This window comes from Pipistrellus hanaki (assembly GCF_964339955.1).
Source record: "Pipistrellus hanaki genome assembly, chromosome: 13".
In the NCBI taxonomy this organism is placed as follows: Eukaryota; Metazoa; Chordata; class Mammalia; order Chiroptera; family Vespertilionidae; genus Pipistrellus; species Pipistrellus hanaki.
Window position 1 is genome coordinate 32,909,679 of NC_140515.1, and position 27,970 is coordinate 32,937,648.

Sequence of the window (27,970 nt, forward strand, 5' to 3'; positions counted from 1 at the left end):
ACCCCTCCCCAGGCCCATTGTTCCAGATTCTCCGCGGGTGTGGCCTGGGCCTCGCGATGTCCCCCCACCCTCCTGCAGGGACCCTAAGACGCATGCACAGTCCTTTCCGAACCACTGGCGTGGGTGGCGATGACCTCCAGGGGATGGCGTTGGCCTTGAGGTGGCTTTGCTGCCTGCCTCACCTCCCTCCTCTGCCTGTGTCCCCTGTGGGGTTCTATCCCGGGCTGTCACAGCATCGCACTTCCTCTGCTCTCCGTCCGTTCTGAGCGGCAGGTGCTGCTAGCCACGGTGGGGGAGGCAGGGGTGAGTCACGGGTGGGCCGCACGCTGAGTCAGTCACTGGGGGGAACTGGGAGGAGGGAGGCGGCCCTCCCTCAGGATGCTGCGGGGGCGTGTCAGCCAAGGGAAGAACTCGGTCTGCTCCTTAGAAGGGGAGGTGGATCTCTGCTCCTTTCATTTCCTCTTCCCGCTCTCGGGGGCCGTGAAACTCAGAAGGGCCCAACGTTGGAAAAGGACGGTCCAGGGGCCAGCTCGTTTTTTCTCTGGGGAACCCACGCTGGGTGGCACCGTGAGGACGGATAAAACGGTTGTTTCCCCAGAATACACGCAATCCGGCATGTGCAGGGCCCCTGGGGTTCAGACGCAGGAAGGACCTGGGCCCCTTGGTCCAGGCGGCCAGCTGCTGTCTTGCAGGTGGGAACGAACTGGCTGCCCCTGGCCTGCCTGGGATGAGGTTTTCACTCTAATTCAGAGGCTCTCAGACCGGAGGGAGCCCCGGAACCCCCCGCAGGGCGGATAAACCCTCCTCCACGCGGAATTCCTCGCTTGGCGGGTCTGAGACAGGCGATCTGTGATTCCTACAAGTTCCCGGTGACGCCGAAGCTGCCGGCCTGGGGACCAGACGTGGGGAACCCCTCACCCAGGTATTCCACCTCCGCCCGTCTGCGCAGGCGCCAGGAAGCCAGCGTGACCAGAGTCCACGACTGACACCTATCTCGCGGCCGGGATGCACCCACCCGTTCCTGGGTCCCTGTGAACTCAGCCTTCTTTTCTTGGTTTCACAAGGAAGAGGGAGCAGTTCAGTGGTCAGCACACTGCGGCTCGCGAGCCAACATGCGGCTCTTTGGCCCCTTGAGATTTTTAGCAAAGGCCAGCTTAGGAGCGCCCTAATTAAGTTAATAACAATGTACCTACCTATATAGTTTAAGTTAAAAAAATTTGGCTCTCAAGAGAAATTCCAATCATTGTCCTGTTGATATTTGGCTCTGTGGACGAATGAGTTTGCCGACCACTGGAGTGGTCCACTGTGGCAATGCTGTGAGGAGATCAATGGTGAGAAGACCGTGCCCACCATTGGATTTAACATGACGGGAGCCGCTGGAGACCCTGAAGAAGGTGGCGGGAGGGCGAGGGGTGAATGCCTCTTGGGAGCCGTCTAAAGAGAAAGGGATGAGAGGGACTCCTGAGAGGGAGTGTAGGCTACTCTCTGAAGACCCCTTTCTATTACAAACGAGAGCAGAGAAGCAACGGGTCGTACCTGGCGGAGGACGTGGGTCAAAGGAAGGTTTTGTTCTTATTTGTGTTAAGATGGGAAAGATCTGAGAGAGAGAGAGAGAGAGAGAGAGAGAGAGAGAGAACCCAGATGACACAGGCTCCGCCTGGTCAAGCACCCGCCAGGTTCAATCAAGAGGAAAATGAAACCACATCGGCTGTGATCTTGCGACGGGGGCGGGGGCGGCTTCCAAGAAAAGCACATCAGACAGCCCCGCAGGGGCCGCTACACAGAGCACATTCTCTCGCTGGGAGCCCCCTCGGCCTGCCTCGGAGGAGCCCACTCCTTCCCCGTTCACGGGAGGGGCAGCTGAGCCGGAAGCAGGGGACGGGCTCAGAGGCCCAGGAAGGTGGGTGGCAAAGCTCCCCTCCAGGGCTGCCGAACCTCAGGGGGCTGTGTCTCCACCCAGCTGCCTCCCCCTTCAGCTCCGTGAGGAAAGAGACACCTCACACACACACACACACACACACACACACACACACCCCACCCCGTGGCCTCTGACCTCAGGTTTGCCCTAAGAGATGGGTGCTCTGAGCCAGGCACTGTCAGCAAAACGTTAGGAATATTCTGCCGAAACTGGTTTGGCTCAGTGGTAGAGCGTCAGCCTGCAGACTGAAAGGTCCCGGGTTCGATTCCGGCCAAGGGCATGTACCTTGGTTGCGGGCACACCCCCAGTAGGGGGTGTGCAGGAGGCAGCTGGTCGATGATTCTCTCTCATCGATGTTTCTAGCGCTCTATCCCTCTCCCTTCCTCTCTGTGAAAAATCAATAAAATATATTTAAAAAAAAAAAAAAAAAAAAAAAAAGGAACATTCGCCAGAGAGGAAGGCAGGCAGACCCGCGCTCCTCTTCGTTTCTTTATTAATGAGCGGAGATACACAAAGACTGGGTAAAAAGTTACAGAAGAGGCTCCAGCGTCGTCGGGATCGCCAGGCACCGCGCTGGTCTCACGACAACGGCCCCCCGCGAACACTGCGCAGCGGACGCGGGCCCTCCCGGGCGCTCCGCGATTCAAGTATCTTTCGTCCTCGGTAACCCGGCTCGGGGTTCCGAACCCGGCGGGCTGCTCCTGGGGGCAGCCCTTTGGCTATGGCTCTGGGTTGACGGTCGGTCGTCACACATGGAAGGCCCTTTGAGTTAGAGAGACAGGCCCCCCGGCGCGCTCCACGGCGAGGCGGGAGGCAAAGTCCTAAGAAGAAGCATCCACGTTGCGTGGCAAAGGGCGGAGGGAGTCTGGGCCGCACCCGGCGGTGGGGGTGGGAGGGCGGCCAGGATGGCCAGCTGGGGAGAAAGGGAGCCCTTGCAGAGGACGGGGGGGGGGGGGGGGGGGGGGGGGGGGCGTCCGGGTTTTAGGAGGAGATCTGGGAGCACACAGTGGCGAAGGCATGGGGCGGGGGTTTCAGGAAGGGGGTGCTCCAGGGGATGTCCTATTCAGCTCGTCTGGGAAAACAGTGGGAAGCCCGGGATGTTGCAAAAGACACAAGTCCCGCTGGGCTCCTCAGTCACCAGGGAGGGGACCGGGGCCAGCGGGTTCCAGGCCTGACCTGCCAGGGGCCCTGGATTAAACACTGTGCTGGGGCGGCCCCAGGGCACACCCCACGCGGGCCTGTCTGGAAGCCTTCTCGGCCGCGAGGGCTCGCTCACACCCAAAGAGCTGCCTTTTAGAAGTGTTATCTTCCCAGCGCGCCTGTGAGGAGGAGGCGGCCATGGAGGTGGAGGCTGGCCACTGGCTCTGCAGCAGAGGCTGCAGAGGCCACCCTGGCCCGGTCCCCTTGGGCGCGGAGGGCCGGGTGCAGGATGGCTGCCCTGGAAGAGGGGCCAGGCAGGGCGGGGGACCCGGGGGCAGCTGGAACCCCTTTGTCTGTTACCTTCCCGGCTAAGGGCTTCACTCTAGGTCAGCTCACTGCTTCCGAGACTCCCCACACAGTGCTCAGGGTGCAGCCGGCTCCCCGGGGGCAGGGGCGCTGGTGGTGGCCCATGCCCGGTGGATGGTTTCTGACGGTGGACACTGCCCTTGGTCCCACCCACCGCTGCCTCGATGCACACATCTCCGCCCCACCTCCTGCCGCCAGCCTGGCCTCCCTCGCCAGCCTGCCGCTGCCCCCACAGGGCCCCGGGGCCGGGGCTCCGGGGAGCTTACGGGTTGGGAAGAGCCTGGTCCTGTTAGTGTCTAAGATGCCCATTCTTTAACATGGCAGGTTCTTGGGGAAAGGACAATGTTCTTTATTGTCCTTTCTTTTAGGGTCAGAAAAAAAAAAAGGGGGGGGGGGAGGCATTTAGACACATAAAGAAGTTTGATTTCCAACCAGCAAAACTCTCGGCTGTCAGATCCCTCTGGGCTGGCCCCTCAGCGCTCCCTCAGAACTGGAGGAGGATCCGGTGTCCCGACCTCCAGCTGGGCACTCACTCCCCTCCCCCTCCTCCCGCCCCTGCCCTGTCCTTTCTCCAAACAGTGGCCAGGCCACCTGCGAGGGATGCTCTAGTTTGCCCGGTGACCCAATGGGTAACATTTGGAAAAATAGGATCACAAGATGCACCACTTCACCTCTGACCTCCTCTCAGGGGTCACTGCCGAGCCCGCTGCCCCTGCACCCCCACCCTGGCCCCAGATCCAGCCTGGCTCTCAGCGGCAGCACTGAGGGTGGGGATGGGGACGTCACCAGGGAGCTGGGGGACTGTCCCCTCGTAGACACGGGGTGTGGGAGCGACGTCTTCACCTCAGCCTTCCTCTCTCCTCCGGTCGCACGTGAGAGTGAGGATCCGAGGGGTCAGTGACAGCAGGTGCCGGGAAGCCGGCCGGACGCTGACTCCACGGCCGATTCGCTGGGCTTCGTTCGGTGTGGCCGTCGGGTGACGCAGAGGGAGCACGGTTTCGGGCCGTGGTGTGGTTGAGGGAACAGCAGTATTGGATCCCTTCTGCTTAAGGTTCAGCACAAACCAGAAACCCCGATGGCGCCCCCCGAGCGCACTGTGGACTGGAGAAGCATGCAGGCCTTGTCCGTGTGTCTGTGATGACAGGTCTGGGCAGCTCAGGCCGGTGGGGAGCTCTGTCACGGGCGGGAGGGACACACGGAGCCCACGCCGATTGAGAAAGACACGGACACTTGGGCAGATCTGTGCCCTCGAGTCTCCTCCGCATCTCCAGGACAACGAGACACCTTGCAGAACTGGCAAGCTTGCTCCAGCCTCTCCCCTCAGCAAAACGGGATTGTTTCCGGATCTCTGCCGTGAGGCCCTCCTGCTGGACACAGCTCTCGTCACTCCTGTTTTCAGACCACGAGCAGGGTCTGCTGCCCCCCGAGGCCTCCAGCTTCGGGCCCCAGTCACTGGTCCCCCGGTCTCAGTCATGCATAGTGAGGTGCGTTTGGCACTGCCGGGAAAACTCAGCGAGAAACCACCGCGGTGTTCCGGACTTGCTGTCGGGGGGGACCTGCTGAAGAGCTGAAAGTCCACCAGACTGTGGGCACGGACCCCCTCGAGACAACAGTGATCACGAAAATAATTTAAAAACCTACAAAAGACGCCCAAGCTCAGACACGGAGGGCCAGAGACAAGCGGGGAGCCGGGCCATGGCTTGTTCGGTACGCGCTGTACGTGGTGGGTAAACGTCCACCTCGAACCCACCCCGCGTAGTTCAAAGAAACAACACAGCCGCCAGGAGACGGGAGGCGCCGGCTGAGTCACAGGCGGGGCTCGGAGGCTGTGTCTTCTGAGACACGAAGCTGTGCCCTTTGGAGGAAGCCGGGCCCCCTCTCCTCCCTGCCCACCCTCCCTGTCTCCCTTCCTGGGCCCAGTCCTCGGGTCAAGGGTGATGGTTAGAAACAGTTCCCGGTAAGGTCAGGCAGTGGAGGGGTCCCGAGGGCTGGCCAGTTCACGGTGACGGTGCCCAGGGCCCCAGGCCCATCACAACACCACACACTGAAGTTTGTGGGTACCAGTGGTCCGGTCTCCGCGCCATTTGGTTTTCTTCTTCTTCTTCTGGCTCTTTTCTGGAATCTGTTGCCTTTTGAGACAATGAGAGGCAGAAAGTCAACGTCAGAATGGGTTTTGCTTCTCCCTCTGCCTGGGTCTGAGGCAGGGAGGCTGGGGGTGGGGATGGGGATGGGGGTGGGGGTGGGGAAGAGGATGGGGGAGGAGGGTTGGCAGAGGTGCTGCTGTCCTAGGTGCTGAAGGAGGGCATGGCCTGGACAGTGTCTCTCATCCTACTGGTGGTGAGAACTACTGCCATCGTGCTGTGGCTACATCGAGTTTAACACATAACACTCTACGTTATGTGTTATACAATGTTCGCCTCTATTTCCATGTTTCATATTTTAAGTAAAATGACAGGTCAGCTGCGTACAAGCTCTATACATGTTTTCTGTTCATATTTCCTATGTTTAAAACCTCTCCTGGGAACTACAGATCGTAACCAAGACTTCACCACCTCCTGGTGATAGCATATCCTAATTGGAGGTAAAATACCCACGAGAAAAATAATTTCCAGAGTGCAGAAGATGCAGCCAGCAACAGCACAGCCCGTGCTGGGAGGCCATGTGTGTGTGTGTGTGTGTGTGTGTCTGTGTGTGTTTCACACCTAACTTGAAGACATTGGAAATGGGAAAGGTGGGTGACAGGGAGACCAGCCGGGAGGCTGAGTCAGTCACCTCAGCACCCGGTGACTGCGCAGGAATGTATGAGAGGCCCCTGACTGGGATTTCTGACAATCCTGCAGGCGGACTGGGTGTGGGGTCTGCAAAGGGGCACACGCTCAACACCCCCTGAGATGTGAGGCCGGGAGTCAGAATGCCGGGTGTTCAGGTGGAATGTCAGGGCGGCTGCGGGGCTGGGGGGACACGGAGGGCAGGATGGAGGGCGCTGCCTCGGGGAGGCCACGCTGGAGGACTGAGGAGCCCGGAGAGAAGCTGGAGCCTCGGGCAGCAGGCACCTCCCTCAGCTAGTGATGCTTCACTCAGAGGCAGTGGGGTGAGCAAAGGGAGGTGGGGAGCGGGGAGGGTGGAGAAATGTAAAAACAGGCCCAGAAGTGCCCAGCCTCCCTCAGGACTGGCCCCCCCTGGTGCCCACCTTGCCCAGAGGCCCTGCTTCTGGGCGGGCGCAGTGCTCACCTGATCACTCTGACCAGGTCGTGGAAGGCTTTGTCCACGTTGAGAGGCGGGTCCTTGGCGCTGGTTTCTATGTACGGGATCTGGAAGGCAGGGCGCACTCTCGGTGAAAGGGGCACCGAGGCGAATTCCCAGGGGCCCTGGGGAACCGATGCTCTCACAGCCCCCGAACTCTGGCCCCACATCCCCACGTCACTCGGCGGCTTCTCCTTCTGCTAGTTTCCCTGGCAGTTTTTCCGATCCCCTCTTGCTCTCTAGCCACAGAGATATGTAGTGGCTCCTTAAAAATAGAATTCAGCCCCAGCACCATCCAGCCGGCAGAGGGATGATGAACTATACACAGAAACGGGAGAACTACACACAGCACGGCAGGTCTGCTGACTCTGGCCTGGGCGGCCTCAGGGTGAGTCCGTGAGAGCAGGAGATAACCGGATCCGCCTCAGTGTGTGGTGGTGAGGTGCCCCAGCACAGCGCCTGGCAGCCGGCCCGATGGGTCTGAGCGTCATCAGGCCACCGGCCCGGAGACAGGATGGAGCCGCCCTCGGCACAGCCCAGCGATGCTCTGCTGAGTCGGGCCCATTGTCCCCGCAGCTTGCAGTCCCCGCGAAGGCACCTGCTCCCCACGTTAGAGCCTCTCATGACTGACAAGAGGGTGCTTTCTCTCGGGCCCGTTGTTCTGTTTCACAAAATATCTCAGCCCACTCCCGGGGAGGCTCAAGTTCCATCCACACAGACCAGGCCCAACACACACACACACACACACACACACACACACACACACACGCACACACACACGCACACGCACGTACGCAGCTTACATTGTGTTTGGTCGCCATTTCCTTTCCTTGCTCCCTGGTGATTTTCCTCAGATGCATCAAGTCCACCTTGTTGGCCACGAGGATCATGGGGAATGACTCCCTGGGCAACAAGGAACAGCAGCTTGTGAGGTTTCGCTGTCCCCACCCCCTAAGCCAGCGTAGCCACACCCCAGGCCGAGCACAGCACACAGCACCTCCGGGAGGGAGCGGGCCCCAGGCCGCTGCCCGCCTGGTTGGGAGGCTCAGGCCCGTCACAAGGTGAGCGAGGGGCCCTCGGGGAACCCCCTGGCTCAGCACTGCGAGTGAGGACACTGAGGGGCCCTGGGCCAGGGGCTGGGTTCCCAGACCTGCTTCCTTCCACCTCCGGCCACCCAGATGCACCAAATCCCGCCTGCCAGCAGCTGTCAGCGCCGGCTATTTCTACTAAGAAAATCACCCCTGGGCAGGTGGGAATGGGACTGACTCTATCTCCTTACACCTCTTTAATAGCTAGAAGGTTGAGTATTTTCCCACATCGGAGTCATTTATGTTTTCTCTTTTGAGATTGCTATGGTCTATGGTCAGGGATTTAACCCACATTTCTCTCTTAGAGCTTTGTATGTGTGAGTGTATATGTGCACGTGCATGGGGGGTTGGGGGGGAGGGGAGAGAGAGAGAGAGAGAGAGAGAGAGAGAGAGAGAGAGAGAGAGAGAGAGAGAGAGAACTGTGTATCCCTTTACCTTGTAAAGTTATTAACATTTTGTCTTTGGAATAGGTGGTAACTGAATTTTTGGAATTTACTGAGATTTGCTCAAACCTTGCGCTTTTACTTTCTTTACATCACCTCTTTAAGATGCAATTAACTGGAAGAAACCAATCAGGCTTAAAACAGACTCCAAATTATTTAACTGCTCCATATAATCTAACGGGGGGGGGGGGGGCAGAGGGGGAAAGAGCCTTTAATTGGGGAGCTCAGATTCAAATGCAATTTAACCCATTACAAGGTATCCTGGAGGGGAAAAAAAAAATTCACTTTTCTTTGTGATAAGACATGGGATAAACTGGAACAGGCTGACCCCATAGAAAGAACCAGGGTGGGAGCTGGAGGGAACGAGGTCTGAATCCAGCTCTGCCCCTCGTGCCTCAGCTTCCACCTGAAAACCTGAGGGAGATTCAGACAGACAGACGGACGGACAGGCAGAGGCCGCCCGGAGCCAGGAGCGGGGAGCCGGCCCGCCCGCCGCGCCCGCCGGGCCCACCTGTCCTTGACGCGCAGGATGAGCTGGTGGAAGCGGTCCACGTGCTCGAAGCTGGCCTTGTCCGTGACCGAGAAGACGATGAGGAAGCCGTCGCCCGTGCGCATGTACTGCTCCCGCATGGCGCTGAACTCCTCCTGCCCGGCCGTGTCCAGGACTGGGGCGGGATGGGCAGTCAGGGTTGTCACCAGCCACCCGGAGCTCCCCCCCGCCCCACACCCCCACCACAGCCTGCAGGCCCCACGCTGCTGCTGTCCCCTCAGTGGCTCAATCCAAACTGTCCCCACGAGGCTGGGCTGGGGGGGTCCTGTCAGGCCTCAGACACCTGTGTGTGAGGCTCTAATGGATGTGCCTGTGGCCCCACAGATCCCAACCCAAGGTGCTCCCCAGGCCGTAGTTCTCCGTCTACAGAAAGGCCTGTGATCGCAGGGCTCCCACGTCCCTCTGGCCCGGGCACAGCTCCCCATGTGCCCTTCCAAAGGGATGCTTGGGGAAGCCGTCTGACTCAGCTTCTTTCCTCCTCTTAAGTGGAAACAGCGTGCCTGCCTGCAGCCCCGGGAGGGCGGCTTGTCTGTGGGTGTGCCAGGGAGAGCCTGAAGGGGCCACTGGGTGAGGGGGCTCCTCAGCCGAGTGGACAGACACCCGGAGGGCCCAGGGGAAGGAGTGGCCCCTGAGAGCCAGGGCCCTTTGTCTCCGAGGATGAGGATGTTAGAAAGGTGGGGGGGGGGGGGGGGGAGGGGTGGCAGGGCTAGAAGAGGCGTGAGGAGCTAGGAGAACCATCTCGGCAAAGAGTGGCTGGATTCTTTTATACCAATGTTCCTGTTGATTTATGATCTTATTGCGTTATAGGCAGAAGATGGCTCACATGATGTATGATTTCTGGAATTGGTTGACATTTTTATTTATAGCCTAACATATAGCCAATTTTGATGGTGATTTCATGTGTTTTGAAAAGACTTATTTTCTTTTTGAGTGTAAAGTATGTTCTCTCTGTCTCTTGTCCACTTGTTCATCTCTAAGGGAAGCCCATTCAATTTTTCCACAATGATTATAAGATTTGTCAATTCCTCCATTAAAATACACACACACACACACACACACACACACACACACACACACGGCAACATTCTTAGATGCTCAGATTTGTGACTTTGACAGTGAGAGGAGAGGGCATGGTTGGGAGGAACTCTTTGCCGAGATGGTTCTTCCAGCTGCCCACTCCTCTTCCAGCCCTGGCTCCCCGCCCCCAATATATTTTAAAGAATTCAAATGATATACTGTTTATTCTCTGACACAATGAAATTAAAACAGAAATTAATGGCAGAAAGATCTCTGGAAAATTCCTAAGTACTTGAGTACTAAATAATATATTTCTAAGTAACCAAGGGGTCAAAGAAGATATCAAAGGGGAAATTAGAAAGTATTTTGAACTGAATGAAAAGAAAAACACAACTTATTATGTTTTGTGGGATGCAGCTAACCAAGTAGTTAGGGGAGATTTAAAGCACCAAATGAATACCCAGAGAAAAAACAAATGTTCAAATCTATGACATCGGGTTCTGCTTTAAGAAATTAGGAAAGGAGAGCAAGTCAAATCCAAAACAGGCAGATAAAAGGAAAGAATACAGATGAGAGTGGAGCCAAATAGAAAAAAATCAATGGACTAAAAATTGGTTCTTTGAGGAAATCAATGATATTGATATATCTCTAGCCAGCATGATCAAGAAGAAAAAAAAGAGAAGACACAAACTACCAATATCAGGAATGAGAGAGGTAACATCACTACAGATTCTACAGATACTGAAAGGACAATAAAAGAACATTAGGAACAACTTTATGCCAATAAGTTCAATAACTTTGATGAACTAAAAAAATTTTGAGACACAAACTACCAAAGCTCACTGGAAAAAAAGAAAATAGATTACCTAAACAGCCCTTTAAAGAAATTGAATGTGTGGTTTAAAATCTTCCTAAAAAGAAATCCTCAGGCCCAGATGTCTTCTTAGGTGAATTCTACTAAACATTAAATAATACCAATTTTGTTTAGACTCTTCCATGAAGTTGAAGAGGGCATGCTTCCCCATTCACTTCATAAATTCAACATTATTCAATATTATAAGAAACCTACAGACTAGTATCTCTCAAGAACATAGATGCAAAAATTCTAACCAAAATTTAGCAAATCAAAACCAAGAATATATAAAAAGACAATTCATCATGAACAAGTAAAGTTTATCCCAGGGGTGCAATGTTTGTTCAAGGTTAGAAAAACCAATGTTAATTTTTCATATTAACAAACTAAAAAAGAAAAATCGTATGATTATCTCAGTAGACACAGAAAAAGCATTTGACAAAATCCAACATCCACTCCCAATAAAAACTCTCAGCAAACCGGGAATAGAAAGGAACTTCCTCAACCTGATAAAGGGCATCTATTAAAAACCTACAGCTAATATCAAACTTAATGCAGAGAGCGAAAGCTTTCCCCTTAAGATCAAGAACAAGTATGTCTTTGTGTTAGTGAAATAGGCAAGAAAAAGAAATACAAGCCAGCCAGATTGGAAAGAAGTAAAACTATCTTTACATCTTTACTCATAGACATGATCATCTATTCAGAAAATCCAATGGAATCTACAAAAAAAAAAAAGGCTAGAATAATTTAATTTAACAATGTTTCAGGTTATCAGATTAATATACAAAGATCTAAAGTATTTCTAAATACTAGCAACAAATAATTGAAAACTGAAATTAAAAAAACACCCGAATATCATTTATAATACAGATGTAGGTATAAATCTGACAACTTATATAAAAGACCCAAATACTCAAAACTACAAAACAATTAATGAGAGTCTTAAAGACGTAAATAAATGGAGAGGGTACTGTGCTCATGGGTTGGGAATTCAACATTGTTATGATGTTCATTCTCCCAAATGGACCTTTATATTCAATACAATCCCCACTAAAATCTAGAGCTTTAGAACTTTTTTTTTTATTAAATATATTTTATTGGTTTCTGAGAGAGAGGAAGGGAGAGGAAGAGAGAGTTAGAAACATCGATGAGAGAGAAACATCGATCAGCTGCCTCCTGCATACCCCCTACTGGGGATATGCCTGCAACCAAGGTACATGCCCTTGACCAGAATCGAACCTGGGACCCTTGAGTCCGAAGACCGATCTCCTAGCCACTGAGCCAAACCAGCTAGGGCATAGAGCTTTAGAATTTAACCGATTCTAACATTTATATGGAAATGCAAAGGACCTAGACTAGCCAAAACAACTTTGAAAAAGAACAAAGTTGGAGATTTAACAGTCCCTGATTTCAAGATTCATTATAAAGCTTCAGTTTTCAAGACAGTGTGGTACTGGTGTTAAAATAGACATATAGATTAAAGAAATAAAACAATTCTCACCACAGGCACAAAAGACAATTCAGTCAGGAAAAGACAGTCTTTCACCAAATAGTGCTGGAACAATTGCATATTCATATACAAAAGAATGAACTTTGTTCCATGCTTCAAACCATATGCAAATGTTAACTCCGGGGAGAGGATAAACCTAAAACCATCAGCCTTTTAGCCCAAACCGGTTTGGCTCAGTGGTAGAGCATCGGTCTGCGGACTGAAAGGTCCCAGGTTTGATTCCGGTCAAGGGCATGTACATTGGTTGCGGGCACATCCCCAGGACGGGGTGTGCAAGAGGCAGCTGGTCGATGTTTCTTTCTCATCGACGTTTCTAGCTCTCTATCTCTCTCCCTTCCTCTCTGTAAAAAATCAATAAAATATATTTAAACAAACAAACAAACAAACAAACCAAAAAAAAACCATCAGCCTTCTAGAAGAAAATAATGGGAAAAACTTTAGTGACCTTGGGTTAGATGACGATTTCTCAGCACATCAAAAGCACGGTCCATAAAAGAACAAACCAATAAACAGGACTTCGGGACATTTTAACAATCTGGTCTCTGACAGACGCTGTTAAGAGAATGAAAAACAAGCCACAGGCTGGGAGGGAACATTCGCAGATCACACATCTGGCAGAGGACTTACAAGCCAGTGGTTTTCAAAGCTTCCCTCCGACGATGACAGTCTATGATTAATGGCTTTAAGAGAGAAAGAGAGACCCGGAGTATAAAGTGATAATCAGAAGGAATCCTAGAATAGTGGCTCTCTAAATTCAGCATTACCTGGAGGCTTATGAAAGCACAGACTGCTGGGCCTCGCCCTCAGAATTTCGGAACCAGTAGGGCTTGGGGGATTTCAGTTTTGACAAGTTTCCTGGTGACGATACTGCCGCAGGCCTGGCTGCCACACGTGGAGAACTGCTAATCCAGACCAGTTTAGGCTCAAGTAGAAACACAATCTCAGATGCAAGTTTTCCCCCTCCAAGGGCCATCTACCAAATGAACGATGTTGAATTGAGAAACTTATTTTCCACTTTTTTTTTTTTTTTCTAGCTACAGACATCTGCAAATGCTAATCAGAGCTTCTGATCAGCAAGAAATAACCAACATGACATCACCGGGTTGGTGTGAGTCTCGCCCTGTCTCTCGGTTGAACACATATTCTGGTCTCCACAAAGCTGTTCAGAATTCACCCTGGAAACCGTCCATGGCCTTGGACCAACTATCTCATAACACCAACTGCTCCCTAACGGCAACTTGAGGAAAACCATCACGCCCCACTCCTGTAGCTCGTCAGCTCTCCCCGACCCTCGGCCTCGCGCCCCCAGCCCCCCCGCAGGGCTGCCAGCCGGGCCTCACCGTCCAAGATGGCCCACTGGCTGTCAATCTCAGTGTGCTTCAGGTAGGAGTCCTCGATGGTGGGGTCGTAGTCGGGCACAAAGATCTTCTGGAAGAACTGGATGGTGAGGGCACTCTTGCCCACGCCCCCGTCCCCCACCACCACCAGCTTGTAGGTGGGCAGGTTGTCGCTGGGGACGGCGCTGGTGGCCATGTCTCCGGTGGGTCAGTCCTGGGGAAGCAAGACATGAGGAACGAGGCAGGGACCCTTTCCTCTCTGGCTTAGGGGGAAATGGTCACGGGTTTTCTTGCCTTTTTACGGAGTAATAAACACTCTCAATTTTAGAAGGTTTTGGAAATGAAAAAAAAAAAGCAACTGTAGCCGGTTTGGCTCAGTGGATAGAGCATTGGCCTTCAGATGGAAGGGTCCCAGGTTCGATTCCGGTCAAGGGCACATGCCCAGTGGTGGGCTCAATCCCCAGTAGGGGGTGTGCAGCAGGCAGCTGATCAATAATTCTCTCTCATCACTGATGTTTCTATCTTGCTCTCCCTCTCCTTTTCTCTCTGAAATTAATAAAAATGTATTGAAAAAAGAAATTGAAAAAGAGAAAAATTAAAATTAAAATGTCACCCCTGATCCCACCACCCAGAGACAGACACCGTTAAAATGATTTATTCGGTCATTTACTGAACACCAACTGTGTCAGGACGGGGCTGGGGGGCACAGCACTACGCGATGCCACATGGTCTCTAATGAGCACGGCCAGAAGCCATGCCAAAGACGCTTTCCCACCACTCAGCTCTGCCCTAAACCTGCGCAGGCAAACATGAGGTCGTGGGTCTGGGCAGGGGTAGCCTGGAGGTTCCCCTTTCCCATCCACTCGGACCCACCGGACGGAGCTTTGGGAAGGACCTGAGACCTTTTTTGCGGAAAGGAAAGAAGACCCCAGAGGCACAGCACGCCTGAGCTCAGGGTCTCAGGGGCCTCTCCCAACTCTCGGAATTCTGTGATCCTGCCTCCTTTCCCTCCGCCGGCCTGACTGTCATTATGCACGGAGCCGTGCTGGAATCTCGTGGCATCTGGTCAACCCCGCTCCAGTTGGGGAAAAGGAAGGGGAGGAGCAGGGCTCAGTTTTGTTTTGATGATGTTGAGTCCAGCTAAGGCAACGGTTCTCAACCAGGGCAATTCTCCCCTCCGTCCCGGATGTCGCAATGACTGGAGATATTTTTGGTTGCCAAAACCAAGTGGGGGCCACTGGCATCTAGCCGGCAGAGGCCAGGAATGCTGCCGAACATCCTACAACGCACAGGACAGCCCCCCACGGCAAAGAAGTGTCCATCCTAAAGCACCACAAGTGCCAACACCGAGAAGCCTTGAGTGAAGGTGCCCAGGAGGCAGCTGGAAATACGGAACTAGGACGCGAAAGAATATCTGGGCCTTAACAGATGAGGCCCGGTTGGAAGAGGCAGCAGCAGAGAAGCGGAGCGGCCTCTGGAAATGGTGTCACAAGGAGAGGCAGGCGGGGAGCGTGGACGGAGCACTCACATAGGAGGGACGCCAGGACCTGTCGTAACAACGGGAGCCCACAGTCCCCAGAAGCAGGAGGCTGACAGCCCCAAACGTTAAGCACCTTTGGGAGTGAGGGGAGAGTCCCCTTAAAAACCATTGGAGGGTTGCCAAAACCGGTTTGGCTCAGTGGATAGAGCTTTGGCTTGGGGACTGAAAGGTCCCGGGTTCGATTCCGGTCAAGGGCATGTACCTTGGTTGCGGGCATATCCCCAGTAGGGGGTGTGCAGGAGGCAGCTGGTCGATGACGCTCTCTCATCGATGTTTCTAGCTCTCTGTCTCTCTCCCTTCCTCTCTGTAAAAATCAATAAAATATATATTTTAAAAAAAAAAACCAAAAACCATTGGAGGGTTGCTGCCAGGGCCTAAGCTGCAAACTGCAGGCCCATCCAGGGAGATGCAATACCACCCCCTGGTGGGCATTCCTGGGCATCATGAGAGCGGACCCTGAGCTGAGTGGGGAGAAGGCTTGAGCCCACCTCAGTGTACTGAACAAGCTGGGCAAGGTGCAGTGTATGGGTGACTGGGAAACTTAAGGACTCACCGCAGAGTGTGAGGAGGTAGTTGCCGGGGGGGGGGGGGGGGGGGGGGGGGGGGGCTGGGGGGAGGGAGGTGCCGGGGGGAGGGGGATGGGAGAGACACTAGACTGGGTGTCCTGTGTGCATTGCTGCTGCCTGGGAAGGCCACTGCCCTCTCTGAGCCATGGTTTCTTACCTATCTGATGAAAGGGCTCGCTTTTACAGTTATTTTCAACTCCAGAGGAGTCCTCAAGTCTAGCTCTCAACAGAAAGGGTGTTAGATGCCAGTGTGGGTTCTGTGGCCACACTGATTTGCATGGGGCCGCAGGCGAGAGTCATTGCATAACCTTCTGCAGTTCCTGAAGCTCGATGTTGACATTCAGGGTTTCCCTGCAGTGGGGGGAAGTAAGGGTGAAAGTGCACGTCAGTCCACGCTGACCCGAGGCTGCACCTGCAGAAACACACCAGCACTGCAGGCGGACACGCCCTCTCTGGCAGCTGTACCCACAGGTGAAATGTATTCTAAGGAGATGTGCAGACCAGTGTGCAGTCTGCTAAGAGCCAGGAAAGAAACGGAAATAACTTACATGTTGGGAGGGGTAGGCTAAAGAACAGGTTCTCTGCTCCATGGAATACCATGCGGCCATTAAAAAGATGGTAGTCAGCCCTGGCCGGTGTGGCTAAGTTGGTTGAGCGTCACCCCACGCACTGAGAGGTCACTGGTTCAGCTCCTGGCCGGGGGACATGCCAGGGTGGCAGGCTCCGTCCCCAGGAGGGGAGGTGTGCAGGAGGCAGCCAAGTGATGGTTCTCTCCTGACAATGCTTCTTTCTTCCTCTCCCTCTCCCTTCCTCCTCCTCTCTCTCTGTGAAGTCAATAAAAACATATATATTTTAAAAAAGGATGATATTTACTTACCTAGAAAAAGTTTATATTATGTATAAAAAAAATAACAGGCTGCAAAACAGCAAGTACATATGATTGCACTTCCATAAAGCTACCCATCTGTGAACCTCCGTGTCTCCATCCAGGCAGAGAGGACTGGCAGGTGGCTATGTCGAATGCAGACTGCAGGGAACTTTGTCAATTCTATTTTCCTTAAGAAGCGTGTATTATATTTGTATATTAGAAAAGCTTAACAACATTAAAATGCTTCCAACAGAATAGACTATCCAGGCCGCCTGAACACGTGTGATTGCCTCTCCTTCAAGGGGGGGGATAGAGGGGCCAGGGGCCAGCTGCAGCCCCCCAATCTTGTTCCTCAGCCTCCCTACAAAGATGGGGGCAAGTTGAGACTTCAATGAACTGTCTCCCACGTGACAAAGAGGGAGGTGCAAGGGGACCCAGAGACCTCGGAGGCAGGCAGACCCCGGGAAAGGTGGGAGAGAGCCAGCTCCTCGCTGTCCCCTGCTGGCCGGGGTTGAGTGGCGACGCTGGGCCCGGGGTGCACCTGTTTGTCTGCGACAGAGGGGGTTTCTAAAGCTCCCATCCACGCTCCGCTGGCGGCAGCATGAACAAGAAACACTAAGTGGGTGGGAAGGTAATCAGGAAGGAAAATTGTTCCTCTTGATTTCCTCCTCAAAATAAAACAAGATTCTAAAATATGCTAGTCAGCGTGATAGAGCGTATGAACTGAACCCCGGAGTCAGTGCTCCGACCACCCGCAGCAGACTCACCGGGGACTTGCTAAAGATCGCCCTCCGCTCGTCCTGCAGGGCTGTGGGAGGGAAGCAGCCAGAGGAGGGCCCTTCTTTCACGGTGCCCAGCACTGGGGGGGTTGACTTCCCCCCAAGAGCCCACAGGAGGCCAACTCGGGGTTCCATCCCAACTCAGATTCAACGGAACAGGGTGGGAACGCACAGTGAACGCCAACATTGGACCGGGTCCCTCGAGGTGAAAAATGTTTCCAACAAAATATGGGTCTATCTACAGCTGCTGGGTCCAGCCCGGGCTCCTTCACTAGACCCTCAAGGCTGTCACTGGCTGCCATCACTGACCCTCCAGTGGTCGGTACCTGCAGCCTCTCACACTCTCCTCTCTCCCCCGACCAGCTGTGCTCTCCCTGCGTGCCCTATGGTCACACTGCATCTCTGCACACACCCGTGGCCCCAGAAAGAGCCACGATCTCTTCTCAGGTCAGGTCTGAGCCTGGGAATGGCACTCCCCTGAGAGGCATCACCTCTTACCCTGGGTTCCAGACCCGGAGTTCTGGTCCAGAGGCCACCACACACCTAAAGTCTTCTACACTTGCACCATGCACAAAAGGACAGGGAGTGCCCCCGGTCCCGTCTGGGGCACCAAGCCTGGCATCGCACCAGCAGGGAGCAGATGCTCGCTGAAGGAACCGGAACCTCAGCCCTGGCATTTCTGAACAGCCGTCAGACTACCTACCGTCCACAGCACTGGCCTCGCCATGCAGAAGGCTAAGGGGCAACTCTCCCAGCCAGGGGTTGGGATTATCGCCCTTCCTCTACCAATCACACCAATGAGACCTTTCTGGAAGCAGCTGTGAGCCCAGGAAGAAAGTAAGGGGCTGCCAGGATGGGAGAATGGGTCCAAAAAGCTCCCCAATCCGTAAAGGGGATCTCGGCTGGATCTTCTCCTGATGGGCGTGTTTTTCCAGCCTTCAATCTCCCCCCAAACAATCCCTGACTAAATGATGTCTTTGTTCATGGGGAGGGAAGGCAGCATGCCAAAGGGCATGCACTCCACGCCACAAAGCAGGCTGGTCTCACGCGGTGCAGAGGAAGGTTTTTAAAAAAAATCCTTACCCGAGGACATGTTCATTGATTTTTACAGAGAGGGGGAGGGAGAGAGGGAGGGAGACATTGATGTGAGAGAGAAGCATCTATTGGTTGCCTCCTGCACGGGCCCCAACCAGGGCCAGGGACTGAACCTGCAACGTAGGTATGTGTCCTGACAGGGAATCGAACCCATGGCCCATGGTGTATGGGCCAACACTCCTACCAACTGAGCCACAGTGGCCAGGGTGAGAAATATTTTTTTTAAAGTCACCACATATATCCAGGACAAAAAATTGGTTGGTGATTAAGGAGCGAACTGCTTATATTCCCAGCCTATTCAACTAGAAGGCACCTTGGAGATCACTCTAAAATGTTGGTTCTTGACTTCTAGTCAAGATGGCAGTGTAGGTAAATGAACTCCTTGAATCTCCCCACAACCACATCAAAATTGCAACTAAACTACAGAGCAACCATAATTCAGAACTGCTTGATATCTAGCTGGATGGAAGTCCTACTACTGGCGAATTAAAGAAGATGCTACATGGAGACTGATAGGAGGAGCTGAGATGCGGAAGGGGCTGGTCCCACACTCACGGTGGGGAAGATAAAAATAAGGAGGGATATCTTGGCTCCAGAGGTCCTCCTAGAGGAGCAAAGGTTCCCAGACCCACAGCAGACCCCACCCCCCCATCCCAGGATTCCAGTACTGGAAAGAGAAGTCCCCACAAATTCAGTGGGGATTGTGGCTGAGTGACACAGAGGCTGCTGGAGTTCCTGGCATTCCTCTTAAAGGGCCCACACACAAACTTACTCAGACTCCCTCCCTCTGATCACCAGTGCTACGGCAGCAGCATGAAAGAAATCCAGGATATATGGGGAGGAACTGAATTGTCTGGCGTCAGTGCAGGGTGGGGGAGGCAGGTGGCAGCTTTCTGTCAGACAAAAATGCTGCCAGATGCTTTGTTTCTTTTGTGAGACCCCCAAACCCACTGAACCAGCAACAGAAAATCAACAGTACAGTAGATTAAGTCACGAATCAAATCAGTGATTTGTAATAGAAGGAAGAAAAAAAAAAAAAACCCAATCAGAACAGCAAAAAGAAGGAAAAAAAAGATAGTCTAAGGAACCTTGGGGACAACTTCAAGTGTACCAACATTCACATCATGGGAGTGCTGGAATGAGAAGGGAGAGAGAGCAAAAAATTGAAAACCTATTTGAAAAAATAATGACAGAAAACTTCCCTAACCTGGTTAAAAAAAAAAAAAAAAAGACATATGAATTCAGGAAGTGCAGAGAGTCCCAAACAAGATGAACTCAAAGAGGCCCACACCAAGACACATCCTCATTAAAATGCCAAGGGTTAAAATAAAGAGAGAATCTTAAAAGTAGCAAAAGAAAAGCAGTTAGTCCCCTACAAGGGAGCTCCCATAAGACTGCTTTCTCAATAGAAACTTTGCAGGCCAGAAGGTAGTGGCAAGAAATATTCAAAGTGATGAGAAGTAAGGACCTACAACCAAGATTATTCTACTCAGGAAAGCTATTGTTTAGAATTGAAGGACAGCCCTAGCTGGTTTGGCTCAGTGGATAGAGCATTGGCCTGTGGACTGAAGGGTCTCAGGTTCAATTCCAGTCAAGGGGACATGCCTGGGTTGTGGGCTTGGTCCCCAGTGGGAGGAGTGAAGGAGGCAGCCAATCAATGATTCTCTCTCATCATTGATGTTTCTATCTCTCTCCCTCCCCCTTCCTCTCTAAAGTCAATAAAAATATATTAAAAATAAAAAAGAATTGAAGGACATATAAAGAGCATCCCAGATAAGAAGCCACCAAGTCAGTGTTACATAGAATGTTAAAGGTTGTTAAGATAAAGAAGAAGGAAAAAAGGATAAAAAACATGAACAATAAAATGGCAAAACAAAACAAAACAAAAAAAAAAACACAATCTATCGACAATTGAATCTAAAAAATAAAATAAATGAACAAATAGAACAGAAACAGACTCATAGATTGAGAACATTTTAATAGTTGCCAGATGGGAGGGGAGTTGGGGGGATGGGTGAAAAAAGGTGAAGGAATCAGTTCAAGTTGGTTGTTCCAGAATAGCCATGGGGATGTAAAGTACACCATCTATACTAATAATAGAGGAATATGCAAATTGTCCAGGACGCTGTCACAGTAACAGTAACGACCAAACAGCAGGCTGCTTGGAACGACAAGGCCGGCAGGGGGGTTAGTGCGGGACGACCAAATGACTGAACAGCAGGCTGCATGCGGCGACCAGGCCTGCAGGGGGGGGCAGTTAGGGGCAATCAGGATGGCAAAGACTTGTGTTCTGCTTCATAAAAAATAGTTTACTATAGGCATGCCTTGTTTTATTTTTAATTTATTGATTTGAGAGAGAAGTGGGGGGGAGGGAGGGAGAGAACATTGATTTGTTGTTCCAATTATTTATGTTCTGTTTGCAGTTGGGTGCGACCAGACCAGGAGGGAAGAGCAGTTGGGGGTGACTAGGGCGGCAGGCAGGTGAGCCGTTAGGAGCCAGCAGTCTCGGATTGTGAGAGGGATGTCTGACTGTCAGTTTAGGCCTGTGGGATTGGGCCTAAACGGGCAGTCAAACATCCCCCAAGGGGTCCCAGATTGGAGAGGATGCAGGCTGGGCTGAGGGACACCCGCCCCATGCATGAATTTCGAGCAGCGGGCCTCTAGTAATACAACAACTACGTATGGTGTCAGATGGGTCCATGATTTATCAGGATTGGTCACTTTGTAAGTTTTTTAATGTCTAGTCACTGGGTGTACACCTGAAGCCAATATAATATAGTATGCCAATTGCAATTAAAAAATTAAGAAATGATTAAAACAATTTTAAAATTAGAACAGAACCTAAGGTACAATATGCACAATAAGTGAGTCATAGCTTTAGCATGAGGCTGTTCAAATATTCAAAGACTTGTGTTCTGCTTCGTAAAAAATAGTTTGCTATAGGCATGCCTCGTTTTATTTTTAATTTATTGATTTTAGAGAGAGAGGGAGAGAGGAAGGGAGAGAGAGAGAAACATTTATTTGTTGTTCCAATTATTTACGCATTGGTTGCTTCTTATATGTTCCCTGACCGGGGGTCAAACACACAATCTTGGCGTACCAGGATGACGCTCTAACCAACCAAATGGGCCAGGGCCAGGCTTACCTTGTTTTATTGCACTTCACAGATGTTGTTTTTTACAAATTCAAGGCAAGACTCTCCACCAACAAAAATATTATGACTCGCTTGTTGCGACACTCACTTTATGGTGGTAGTCTGGAACTGAAGCTGTGGTATCGCTGAGGTCTGCCTGTAGCATGTTTTCAATTATCTTCCTAATTATTAAAACGCTGATAATAAGTATCATAGAGTTTTTACTATAAATTTAGGACATTTAGACAGGGTAGTTAATTTACCCATCACTATCTCATACTTTGGTTTAAAAAATATTTTTTTGGGGGGGAAAAAAACCTGTAGTGTCAGTAAACATATTGAATTTCACTTTGTTCAATGTCAGAAAGCTTACAATGATATTCTCAGGAAACAGAATTAAGGGGAATTTAGACAAATCAGTATTCACTGAATTTATTAAAAATAATTTGCTAATGGCAAACTGTAAACCAGGTGACACTTCAAAGTAAGATTTATATACAAATAATTAAATGTTATTTGTACCATCTCAAGCATGTACTAGTATTTGCCTCAAATACATGAATGTTTGTAACTCAATACACTTTCTGGTGCTGTTCCATTTTGTCAGAATGTTTCCCACTGAAGAACATACTAAATACTATTGACTTTTATTACTAAGCCACTACCTAAGGAATAAAAAGTTAAATAAATAAAAAACTGAATGATGGCTCTTCACCATTTGGGGGTCACAGATAGCCGGCCCCTTGGAGGTGGGAGGGTGTAGAAGGTGGACCTGAGGTTCTCCTTAAAATTTCCCCACACGCTTTTCTGTGCTGGATTCTCTCCTATGGACCGGTTGAAGGATCTTGGGCACGTTCCCGTTCCCAGCCTCACAGTTTCTTAGTTGTGAGATGGAGAATCCTATTTTGCAGAATTGCCTGAAGCATAGAATTAAGATGCATGAAATGAGCCCAGCTCAGAGAAGGGGCTCACATCTTCGTTCTCTAGCCTAGTTCAGTGTGTGTGGAGGTGTGCGTGAGAGGCGAAGACAGAGACACAGAGAGGGGAGGGGAGAGATTTTCCCATGGTTCCTCTGCTCTGAGGCTCCCATTCCCAGCCTCCTGCCTCTCCCCCGCCAGAAAGCTGCGCTGCCATCGCAGCTCCGCGGCAGTCTGATGAAGGAGGCGGGTGTGGGAACCGCACCCCTCATGTAGAACTTTGTTTCCATGGGAAATGGCTCTGAGGCTCCAGGCAGCCCCCTCCGCTCAGAAACCAACTTTTGGAGCAGCAGCCACTTGGCAGAGGAGCGCTGGCTCCCATGGTAACCACCGCTGGAGCGCCCTGCCCAGCCCAGCCCAGCCCACGGGCAGCCCAGCCCTCGCTCCACTGGAAACTCCTTTCTAAAAGGCAGTATCTCTGCCTCAGTCCTGGTCATGTGTGCATGAAGACGGCTGTCTGTCCTTTGCTCCCTCCTCTCCCTGGGGTTAGCACCAGCTTGCACACTTTGAAGTGGAGCTGGGGGGACTAATGACCCCAGAACTTTTTCAACAGCAATTTCAAGTGTGCTTGGGAGAGGGGGTGGCCTCCTGGGAGCAGCCTTGGGCAGAGCCCCCCTGGGTTCTTAGGGGGAACAGACTCGGGGAGCGGGGGGTCAGGAACAGCCTTCAGCTCTGCAGCCAGGCGGCTTGAATTCACTCCTGTCTCCGATATAGGTGCTTTGTGTGACCTAAAGCAGGTTTCTTCATTTCCAGGAGCCTCAGTTTCCCCATGTGTAAAACAGGAGAACAGGTTGCTCAAGAATGTGGACGGTCCTAGTTTTAAAACAAAAGCACAAAAACAACAACCGGAGGGCTTCCAGCAAGGGCATAGCTGCCCTGATACGAAAAGTAGAGGGCCCTGGCCTCCCTCCAATCTGGTGGACGGCAGTGATTCAAACCACTTCCCTGCCCCGCCCACAGCCCTAAGAGCCCCAGGGGACCCACCCTGTGTCAGACACAATGCCCAGGACAGCGGTGCGCTCCCAGCATCCTCTGCTCCCACCACTCTGCGGTTAGACCACCCAAACTGCCCCTTCCCCCAGGTTTCCAGCTTCTAAGGCTTCTCCAGAGCTTACTTCCCAAAAGAACACCCCCAAAACACTGCCCATGTTTCTAAGTGGGCAGTGTTTGGGGGTTACTTAGAAGTAGTTACTTAATAATTACTTATTAAGTAACTACTTTGTTCCAGGAACTGGGATAGATACTAAGAACTTAAACATGAACAAGATAATGGAGACTATCAAAGTCAACTAAACAACTGACATCTACTTAGATGTGATGAGTGTACCGGGATGTGCATGTATGTGTGGCAATGAAAGTACATACACATTGTAGAAGTAGCACAGGCATAGTGGTGCAGGAAAAGCATCACTAAAAGTTGATTTTAAAAACAGAGCTTTGTAACCTAGGGAGAGGAAGAATGCTATTCTAGATAAAGGGAGGCGCATATACAGAAACTTAGAAAACTGAGACACGGCTTCAGCTGCAGACATTGTTAAGGGGTCATGGCTTCCTGGCCTCTCCATGCACTTCGTCTCCCCAGCCATCGCCATCCCCTAAGCCAGTGTTTCCCAAACTTTTGACACATGTGTACCCCTTCTATAATTTTCGTAACGCTGAGTACCCCTCGTACTCATGAGATCGTAGAATTAGGCGCAGCTAAGCACGGTGCAGTGCATATCCCACCAAACTCCGGTGCAACGCGGACCCCCACCAAACTCTTCCCGTACCCCTGGGGGTACGCGTACCACACTTTGGGAAACACTGCGAGCAGTCTCCTACCGTCCTGGCCAGAACACGTGGTGCCAGGGGAGGCTACAGAGCAGCCACCCCGCCACATGGCGTGGACGCCCGCGGTGGCCTGGCTAGACTCCACCGGTCAGGCCCGGAACCACCACACCCCACGGCCTGGAATTGTTTTGTAGCCTCACAGGACTTCCCTTCGACGGTCGCCGTGATTCACTGACCCACAGAGTTCATCCTTGCGGCTGCCTCCCTGGCCCTGACTCCAGCACCAGGGACTCTCAGCGCTGGGGCGGGGGCCAGCTCAGTCTTTCCAACGGTGCTGCCCACTGGATTGCAGGCTTCATTTTCACTGCGTTTGCTTTTCTATTTCTATACGAATTATTTCAAAGATCCTCCCCAACCCCATCAGTTGATCTACAAGTTGTCTAGGGCAGTGGCCGGCAAACTCATGAGACAACAGAGCCACATTTAGCGACAGGACGATGACTGACATTTCTTTGGAGAGCCAAGCTTTTTAAACTGAAACTCCTTCAAACGCCACTTCTTCGAAATAGACTCGCCCAGGCCGTGGTGTTTTGTGGAAGAGCCACACTCAAGGGGCCAAAGAGCCGCAGTTTGCAGACCACGGGTCTAGGGGAGATAGGGCTGGAAGAGGGGGGCTCAGTCACTATTACTGGAGCTCTTGGGAGCATCAGGGACTTCTGTTCACATTGAGCTGCATCAGCCCTGGGAAGCTAATCTCCTCTGCCTGGTATCTGGGTGTGCCCACGCAGAGGGCCAGGACACAGCGGGGGGAGTGGCCCAACCCACGTGGAGGAAATGGCTCCGAATTCCAAGAGCTGCCCTTCCCCTCTGCACAATTCCCAGAAACGGGCTGCTGGTTTGCAGGCCGTGCCTGCCTAACTGGTGTGCAGCCCTGCCAGGGCCCAGGCCACTCGGTATCCCTCAGGGCTCCACGCTCCCTTCCCCTGGACATGGCTCCGGCCCTCAGCCTCACACCCTTGCTAAATCCACGCCCAGCACCGTCACTGCACCACTCCACCCTCAGGAAGCTGCCGGTGCGTTCAGCTCTCTCCATCAATACTCACCCACCCACCCAGCACGTGTGCTATTTTATGCCGTCCAGGACCTTAAACATCGTTAGCTCTAGATCAGGGGTCCTCAAACGTTTTAAAGTGGGGGCCAGATCACGGTCCCTCAGAGAGCTAGAGGGCCGGACTATATGAACTACTAATTCCTACTGTAACACCTCGGCTGCGCTCACTGCCCAAAAAACCTGGGGGGCCGGATCAGACTCCTCTGCGGGCCGCATGTGGCCCGCGGGCCGTAGTTTGAAGACCCCTGCTCTAGATGGTGCGTATGTGACACAGGTGCTGCCCCTCCCGTTCCCGGAGCCCTGGCAGGCATCACTAATCAATCAGGGTTCTCTTTTCCTGCTCAGCCTTAGACTCCTTCTCATGCAGCTCCCTTGGCAGCCAGAACTGGATGACGGGTCCAGAGAGGAAACTCGTTTGCCAATCCCAGATCTAACCCACTGCTCATCTGGTCCCCTCCAAAACACTCCACCTGCTGGCCGTCCTGTTCTCTGGGAAGAACTGGGGATAACCCGCAAGACTCCCCTCTCCCCTCCTCAGGATTTAGCTCCAGCCAAAACCGGGTTGGCTCAGTGGATAGAGCCAACCCCATGGCTTCAGATCCTGGCACTGCCTGGTTGACCTTAGAAAAGTTACTCTGCTCTTTTTGTGTCTCAGTTTCTTCAGCGGTAAAACGGGGACAGTTAGAGTCAGCCACACCTCATAGGGTTGCTGTGAGAATTAAATGAGTGGATTTGGTAAAAATCTTCCGGCAGCATCAGGCATACCACTGACGTGAAGTGTTTGTGCATGTTTTTAACACGATCGCTATTGTCATTCGTATGCCAGGCGGCTTCTGCACACCTGCCCTGGGACGCAGTGCTGGGTCCTCCCTGGCTGGTCTGCAGACCCTGCCCAGGAGGCGCTCTCCCTCCCATGGGGACCAGACTAAGCGCTAACTGCGGTGATATAAAGAAGCACCGTCGGTGCTTAGAGGTTGTGAGTAAGCCCCAGGGCATGGTGTCCTGCACCTGGGTGACGCGGAGCCATGCCCTTGGCCTGGATCTCTGGATTCCGTCTTATTTCTGCCGGCAGACCAGGTGAGATCCTGGCAGAGGAGTCTGGGTTGGTTGGGAAGAGCAGGGCTGATGTAGTCCCAGAAGGCTTAGGTAATACCATCTGTCAATCAACAGAAGACCCGGTTCTCTCCAGAGTGGTGCAGTGACAGTGCTGGGCGTGGGTCGGCACCGGTGTGAGACAGAAGGCCTGGGCTAAGTCTTTTTTTAATATATTTTATTGATTTTTTTTTTACAGAGAGGAAAGGAGAGGGATAGAGAGCTAGAAACATCGATGAGAGAGAAACATCGACCAGCTGCCTCCTGCACACCTCCTACTGGGGATGTGCCCACAACCAACGTACGTGCCCTTGACCGGAATCGAACCTGGGACCCTTGAGTCTGCAGGCTGACGCTCTATCCACTGAGCCAAACTGGTTTCGACTAAATATATTTTTATTAGACCCTGATACATGGAATTTGTGCAAGTGTAGGCCTCCCTTCCCCCAGCTGCTGGCACTGGGGACCTGGGCTTCTCTCGCAGCCCTGGCTTTGTCCAGAAGGTCACCCGGAAGGATGTCTGATTTAATTAGCACATTATGCTTTTATTGTTATAACTGATTTCAGAGAGAGAGAGAGAGAGAAACATCAAAGATGAGAAAGAATCATTGATCGGCTGGCTTCCACATACCCCCCCCGCACTGGAGATCGTGCCCGCAACCTGGGCATGTGCCCTTGACCAGAATCGAACCCGGAACCCTTCAGTCTGAAGGCCAACGCTCTATCCACAGAGCCACACCGGCCCGGGCTAGAAATCTGACTTTTTATGTGAGGCTGATTTTTTTAATGGTAGCTACCCATGAAAAAGCTTCACCCACTATCTACGCCAAATGGATCAGTGCCCTGGGTGGCCCCAGCCCCCAGGGGCACCTGCCTCCACGTCTGCCTGGAGCGTGCCTCCAGCACACACACATCCAGGGCCTTGGCCACGGCAAGGAAGCCCACCCCGCACTGCCCGGCCCGCCTGGCGTGGGCCCCGCAGGGCTGTGAGGTTAGAGGAAGTGGCAGGAACCCTGGGCAGCCGCTGGATTCCTGATTCCTCAGCCGGAGGGAGGCTTTCCAGCCCAGCAGTCACCAGGGGGCAGGCCCAGCCCTCCGCGTGCGTCAGAGCCCGGGGAGCGGGCGGGCGGGCGGACAGGCACCTCCACAAGTGGCTGTGGCTTTGATGTGTTTCCATCGTTTATATTCAAACCGCTGAACACCGTAAAGGACAAACGTGACAATGCCTATGTGTGACCCACACCCAGAAGGAACAGGGTCCCGGCTCTTTCCTGAGGGGGGAGGGAGGACTCCCGTCCAGCACTGTGCTGACGGAGCCGTCAGACAGCCAGCAGGCGCAGACAGCCCGGGAAGCTTCCTGGACACCAGGCGGGCATGGCAATGAGCAGCCCGGGGCGCTGTGGGATTTTCCTCTGCCAGGGCTGGGAGGCGGGCCTCGGCCTCGGAGGGAGGAGCGGGGAGGGTGGGCTGACCCGGGCCCAGGCTGAAGGCGGGGTGGAATGACTGAATCAAACTCTGATTGAAGTCCACTCAGCGGGAAGGGCCACTTTTCACCTCTCTCCCCACCAGCTCTA

At 52.5% G+C, this 27,970-nt stretch overlaps 1 protein-coding gene across 3 annotated transcripts in view; it reads right to left on the reverse strand.

Moving 5' to 3' along the window:
• Nucleotides 1–2,369: 2,369 nt before the first annotated feature.
• Nucleotides 2,370–27,970, reverse strand: part of MRAS (muscle RAS oncogene homolog) — a 37,840-nt gene continuing 12,239 nt past the window's right edge. For 2 of the 3 annotated variants that reach the window (XM_084901816.1, XM_084901815.1), the window contains exons 2-6: nt 13,469–13,679; nt 8,710–8,863; nt 7,471–7,570; nt 6,656–6,735; nt 2,370–5,553 (exon numbers count right to left, since the gene is read on the reverse strand). In XM_084901816.1, the coding sequence (XP_084757942.1) occupies nt 5,454–5,553; nt 6,656–6,735; nt 7,471–7,570; nt 8,710–8,863; nt 13,469–13,661 (627 nt within the window). In that variant the 5' untranslated portion in view covers nt 13,662–13,679 and the 3' untranslated portion in view covers nt 2,370–5,453. Of the gene's footprint in view, nt 5,554–6,655; nt 6,736–7,470; nt 7,571–8,709; nt 8,864–13,468; nt 13,680–15,728; nt 15,923–27,970 lie in introns of all 3 variants that reach the window. The other variant, XM_084901817.1, reaches the window with a different exon arrangement.